At 33.0% G+C, this 6,498-nt stretch overlaps 2 protein-coding genes across 2 annotated transcripts in view; one reads left to right on the top strand and one right to left on the bottom strand.

The window, feature by feature from the left end:
- Positions 1-2,711, bottom strand: part of LOC111711581 (proline-rich receptor-like protein kinase PERK13) — a 14,765-nt gene extending 12,054 nt beyond the window's left edge. The window contains exons 1-2 of the mRNA XM_023485968.1: positions 2,706-2,711; positions 2,491-2,632 (exon numbers count right to left, since the gene is read on the bottom strand). Coding sequence (XP_023341736.1) covers positions 2,491-2,632; positions 2,706-2,711 — 148 coding nt within the window. The remainder of the gene's footprint in view (positions 1-2,490; positions 2,633-2,705) is intronic.
- The window catches only part of LOC111711579 (formin-binding protein 1-like), a gene marked incomplete in the record, with an annotated part of 34,856 nt that continues 30,987 nt past the window's right edge, over positions 2,630-6,498 (top strand). Inside the window, 3 exon segments of the mRNA XM_023485966.1 lie at positions 2,630-2,849; positions 3,422-3,484; positions 5,791-5,906. Coding sequence (XP_023341734.1) covers positions 3,461-3,484; positions 5,791-5,906 — 140 coding nt within the window.

Genomic DNA, 6,498 nt, shown 5'->3' with positions numbered 1-6,498 from the left:
TTATAAACCCCCAGGAAGGATATCTGAATCCCTCCAGTGGAATTATAAACCCCCTGGAAAGATATCTGAATCCCTCGAGTGGAATTTAAACCTCTAGGAAGGATATCTGAATCCCTCCAGTGGAATTATAACCCCCCTGGAATTATATCTGAATCCCTCCAGTGGAATGTAAATCACCCTGCATAAAGTGTTTTTGCAAACCCCTCCAGTGGAAATGAATTCCCTCCGGTGGTCTCCAGTGGAGTCAAAATCTTACTACGAACTTCCGTGACTCGCAAAATTCAGACTATGGGTGCAAAATTCAGACTATGATAGCAAAATTCAGACTTTGAGTGCAAAATTCAGACTATGGGGACAAAATTCAGACTATGAGAACAAAATTCAGACTATGGGCTTAAAATTCAGACTATAAGGGCAAAATTAAGACTATGTGCGCAAAATTCAGACTATGAGCGCAAAATTCAGACTTGAGGGCAAAATTCAGACTTTGAGTGCACAATTCTGACTATGAGCGTAAAATTCAGACTATGAGCGCAAAATGCTTTTCGGAACATGAATTGCATGCATTATGAGATATACTTTACAAATTATGAGTATTTACAAAAAAAAGTTTTGGTAATCAGTTAATATTAAGACAATGACATGCTAATTATGTAAAAATTATATTCTGTTTAAATTATTTCAAATTTTGTAAACTTTTTAGAAAAATTCTAATGCATATAATATGATTCACTTACGTGAAAATTGTTAGATGCAAGATTAAATCTAATTTTCTATTGACAATTTTGATTATTAATTGAATGAAAAGGGGTTAAATCGTTCTTTTTTATCTTTGATCTTAGATCTTTGACATAGGCTGCAGTCTCAAAAATGGCTGCTTTTAGAAAAAAAACTTGTCGATTTTTGAGAAATTTTTACTATTTGTGGATTTAGATTTGCTAATTTGTGGATTTTTAACATTCTAAAGTTGGGTACTCTCTGCAAGTGCAGTTCTCCATTCATGTTGTTCTGCAATGCATGTCATAATTATATATTGTTTACTCGCTGCAGTTCTAACTCTACCTTAGTAATTTCAACAAGTAATTAAAATTACAAAAAATTTCTTGATTTTTGAAGGAACATTCTATTAACAATAATTTCATGGATTTAATTTTTTTAAAGTTATGTTTTTATCTAATCTTTAACCATATAATACAGAAAGTAGAATTAGTAAAATATAATTGAAACAGTCCTGCACTATCTGGGACAAAAAGAAGAAAATGAAAAAATTCCTTCAGACGTGTAAACGGGGATTTCAAAATAGTTCACTAAACCTTTTATGAATTTAACCAATTCAAAAATGTGCAAAATAAATGTATTGATAAATTACTTAAAATGGGACTGTAAGCATATCCCAGCATATCCTGGTTTTCAAGTACCCCAGCAGAAATAGGGTTAACAAATTATGGAAGAAGACATACTATTCACCAACTGACATGTTTCATGTTAAGTAGTTTTTATCAGTTGTGGTTTCTTTACAAGAGTGCTTGCGTTAAAATGTATTAAAACATATAAACTTTAATCCTAAGATAGTAAAGAATCATAATCAATTACTTATAGGTTGATAAATCACAGAATATAAAAAATGAAAATTCCCATTAAAAAAATCCTACTTAAATCCCCTAAATAAAAAATTTAAAATCCTCAAAACTCGGACCAATTTTCACCAAAAGGTTTAACAATTGACACAATCATCTGTGCTAAACATGAGTGTTTAAATTACAGTATTATAGCCATGTGCAGGGGGACGGGGTTAGTTCTCACAGTGAGGATGTAAGGTAAGCAATTCTGAAAACTAAAAGCAGCAGATCAATTAGCCCAATGTGTTAAAGCTATTAAAAAATATTGGTTTCATCAATGCGAGCGAGAGAGAACTACTACGGAATGGTACGACAGTCAATGTATTTATTTTTATAAGTAGTAATAAGAGTTAGAGTAAATTAACATTTTAGAAACTAATGCATATAAATCAATCACAAAATCAGGAATATAATAAACAATTAATTTAATGAAACCACAGGAAAACTGCCAGAAATTGTGTAAAGGAAATTATGTGTGGGGATCTCTAGCGTTAATATTTTGAACTATAAAATACAACATTACTGGTTTCATTAAGAGAACTATAGCTGGTTTACAGACAGAAGTGGGAGAACTGAAGCTTGTATAAACTTAAATTTTTTGAACAATTGAAATAGGAATTTACTGCTTTTTGATTAATTTAAAATTCTTAGGGGGGGGGTTCAATTATGGGGCCCTGAGATACATGGTTTAGTCCGCCCCTTGGAACACCTTTTTAATTGGGAACACCGAATAACTATGTGTTTGTTTACGTGCCGCAACGTGCGTCTGACTCTGAGCCTCTAAGGGGAAGGGGGAAGAGGGGAGAACGGCCGATCTCCCCCCCTCTACAAATACAGAACAACCTACCTAGTACCTATAACATTTCGCTACCTGCCCAATTTGACGGTGTACCGTCCTGACTGTGTCCCAGCACGGCCCTGCCGTCTCGTTTATGTTTTATACTCTGTCCGGACCCGACAAGTGTGGGCCTGGTCAAGAGTCGGTCCAGGACGGGATATTGTGCGGACTGCACCTGCACAAATCCACAGAAAGGTGGGCGTGCGTAGTTTGTACAGTCCCGTCTAGTTCAGGGTTAGTTGCTCTACCGCCATCTTTCGAGAAGAAAGGACAGAAACCTTTCTCAACCCAGTGAATCATACGGTTTATAGTGTACTGCATTGATCCTTAGAACTAGTTATTCGTTTTCTAAACAAGTGAGCATGACAAATCATGTTTTAAGAGAAAACCAGGTAAAACAATGGTGCATTTTCAAATTAAGAATTAAAAACCGGTTTTTGTGTAAATTCTAACGATTATTTTTTAAAGATGATATATCATCCCTGTTTTATTGTCAATATATGATAGCTGCCAGTGCCAATATGCTTACTTTTTTACATTAGATCATCTTAATCTTGAGTTTACATTACATTATTAGGTAATTTCCTAGTATACGATTTTTGGACCCCCCCCACCCTCCTATCAATTTTGTACATGGCNTAACCTCATAAACTATCCTCACAAACTAACCTCACAAACTAACCCCACAAACTAACATCACAAACTAACCTAACAAACTAACCTAACAAACTAACCTAACAAACTAACCTCATAACTAACCTCTATAACTATCCTAACAAACTAACCTTAAAAACTATCCTCACAAACTAACACCACAAACTAACCTAACAAACGAACCTCATAACTAACCTAAAAAACTAACCTCACAAACTATCCTCACAAACTAACCTCTCAAACAAACACCACAAACTAACCTCACAAACTAACCTTACAAACTAACTTTTCTAAATAACTATTTGTTTAGATATGATTCGTGAACAAGAGTGAAAAGTTATTCTTCAAGATGAGTTGGGGTACAGAATTATGGGTAAGAATATTGTAATATTTCCTAATTATTATTTAACTTTTGTTTTTTACTTTGCTTCTTTTTTCGTTGTCTTTTGATATGCCTGTAGTAAACACCTACTCCATAACAAGTTCTCGAACCTATCTATCTAGGTACAATCCGTCCGCTATCAAACTCAACCAGGACTAAATCCCAGGCTCTAAATGCCACACAGGGACACAAGCCAAGCTATTAAACAAGCTACTAATCGATCCCAAATGATGGGGGACGATCAGGTGCTCTAAATGCCACACAGGGACTCAAGCCTAGCTATCTAACAAGCCATATATCGATCCCATATGATGGGGACGATCCGGTGCTCTAAATGCCACACAGGAACACAAGCCTAGCTATACAGCAAGTTTCCACCCCTCCGGGGGGGGGGGGATTTTTTACACCCCTGAATTATAATTTATACAGTAAATGGTAGAAATTAATCAATTTAATCTAAAATAAAACAGCAGGAAGCCTTTTCCTTCGATCTCTCATTCAAACGGTTATTTTCAACATATTTTTTTATATTTCATCGAACCCTATCATTCTGTTTATTTGGGCTTTATTTGGGAAAAAATTAAAAAAAGTAATTTAATGAAGCTTCTTTCAAGTATTTTTTTTTTTGAAAAGACTTATTTTCTTGAATTTTTATTGCAACTGCGATAAATAAAAACTTCATTAGCTCAATTAAATGTAAATATTTCGAATTTCCCCAAAGCTTACAGAACATGAAAACGTAATATTCCCTAAAATATATAATTGGGTCATACTTTCATTTATCAAAGTTGGACCTAATTTAATTATTTTAATTGACACGGAAAGATCAAATCCATAATTATGTTTCCAAATAAGATTTATACTTATCAGTATTCAAGATTTAAATTCTACATCAATATAGAATAACAATATTTGAAATAAATGTTCCTAAAGATATGCATATTTAGAATATTTTATTTAATATTTCAATAAAAAAAACTTTTTGTTCGAACTTCATCATCAAATTAAAATTTTGCTTCTTGAAAACAATTGGCTAAAATTACAATGTTTCAACTGTTAAAGGTTTTATTTTTCCAACTATAGCTTGAAGCCCTTGTTTTGACGGAGATTCTTGTAAAATATTATAATTTGTAAAGTAAAACATGTACTACTGTTTTGCTGTAACATGTTAAAAAATGCTTGGCAGATATTTTATCGTATTCTGTAAGATCAGAATGATATTTTATCGTATTCTGTAAGATCAGAATGGTCAAACATTACATATTATAAAATATTTTTATTTTTTTTGCCTTTTTATTTCAATAAGAAGCAAAAAGACTGATGAGGGCCCTATTTTGTTCTCTTTTTAATCTCTTGGATTTATTGAATAATTTGTGGACTATTATTTTAAATTTCTAATTTGCATTTTTAAATTTTTTACTTTATTTATAACCAAAAAGAAGTAAAAAAAAGGATGAGAATAAATTTGTTCGTTCTTATTACAAATTCTAAAATAAGATTTTTTTTGATTGATTGATTGAATTTTGAATTGATTTTATTGCAGGGGTAAATACATTTTTTAAGAATCTCCTCTTTAAACTTTTTTTTTGTGGGGGGGGGAAGGAAATAAAAATTCGGACGAGTTTTCCCCTGTTCAAAAACTTTTAAACCAAATATTCATTTATATTCCTCAATTAAGCGTAAAAAAAACTGAAATTTTTTTTTCCTCATTAACTAGAGGAAAAAAGGTTGTTGAGAGAATAATTTTACAAGAAAATAGGTCAAATTTTGTTATAATATAAAAAAGCAAATGTGAAGAATATGAAATTTAGAATAAAAAATTCTTTTCTTAAATTATGCCAAATTTTGACCCTGAAAGAAAATATGGTTAAAAAGTCCAGTGCGTAGGATTCGGATCCGTTGGATCCGCATGATTTTGGCTTCCTGGATCCGGATCCTTCAAAATATGCAGGTCCAAGGATCCGGATCCAAGGGGCAAAATATCAACCCAAAACTCAAAAAAGAATGTTTTTCTACTCTCTAAAGCTATAATCTGAACTATTGAAAAGAGAGAAAAGAGATCATAAAAATTTTCTGATTTCTGAATGGTTCATCTAGTTTCAACATAAAATAAGCGAAAAAAATAAGACAAAATTAAAAATTCTGTTGGTGAAAAAAAAATTCAGTAAGTCTTAAAGAAATGACCTGGATCCGCACTGGAAAAAAATGGATCCGCATCTGCATCAAAATTAAATGGATCCTAAGCACTGTTGTCAAAAACCAACTGAAAGCCCTGAAAGTAATGTTTTTTTTTGTAGGATCAGTATGATCAGATAGCGGTGCATACCCAGAAAGGGATAGATTTCCTGGACAAATATTCCGGCTTCCTGGATGCTAGATGTAAAATAGAACAAGAATATGCTTCTAAACTCAGGTATATAATATACGTTTAAAGGGACTGTAAGCTTAATTTTAAGTGACCCGTCATGCAAAGATGAAAATGCCTGATTCACAAGGGTACCCGTTAAACCTTAAAAAATGTGGAAGATAACGTTGTTTTTCTGACTCGAAAAGTGCTAAATTAAATTCTGATAATTTCTCTAGTCTTTCTCATACGCAGGAAATGCGCAAGTCACTTTTGCCTTAAACCACAAAAGAAAATAAACAGGTTAAATAAACAAATACATCGGTGTGATTTGAAATTACGCTTACACTCCCTTAAAGGTTTTGGACATATAGGGTGAATCCAATATTTGGACATACAGGGTGAATCCAACATTAGGACATACAGGGTGAATCCAACATCTGGACATACAGGGTGAATCCAACATTTGGACATACAGGATGAATCCAACATTTGGAAATACAGGGTGAATCCAACATTTGGACATACAGGGTGAATCCAACATTTGGACATACAGGATGAATCCAACATTTGGACATACAGGGTGAATCCAACATTTGGACATACAGGGTGAATCCAACATCTGGACATACAGGGTGAATCCAACATTTGGACATACAGG

Source organism: Eurytemora carolleeae, unplaced genomic scaffold (genome assembly GCF_000591075.1).
Source record: "Eurytemora carolleeae unplaced genomic scaffold, Eaff_2.0 scaffold1089, whole genome shotgun sequence".
In the NCBI taxonomy this organism is placed as follows: Eukaryota; Metazoa; Arthropoda; class Copepoda; order Calanoida; family Temoridae; genus Eurytemora; species Eurytemora carolleeae.
This window is presented reverse-complemented; position numbering and strand designations above follow the sequence as displayed.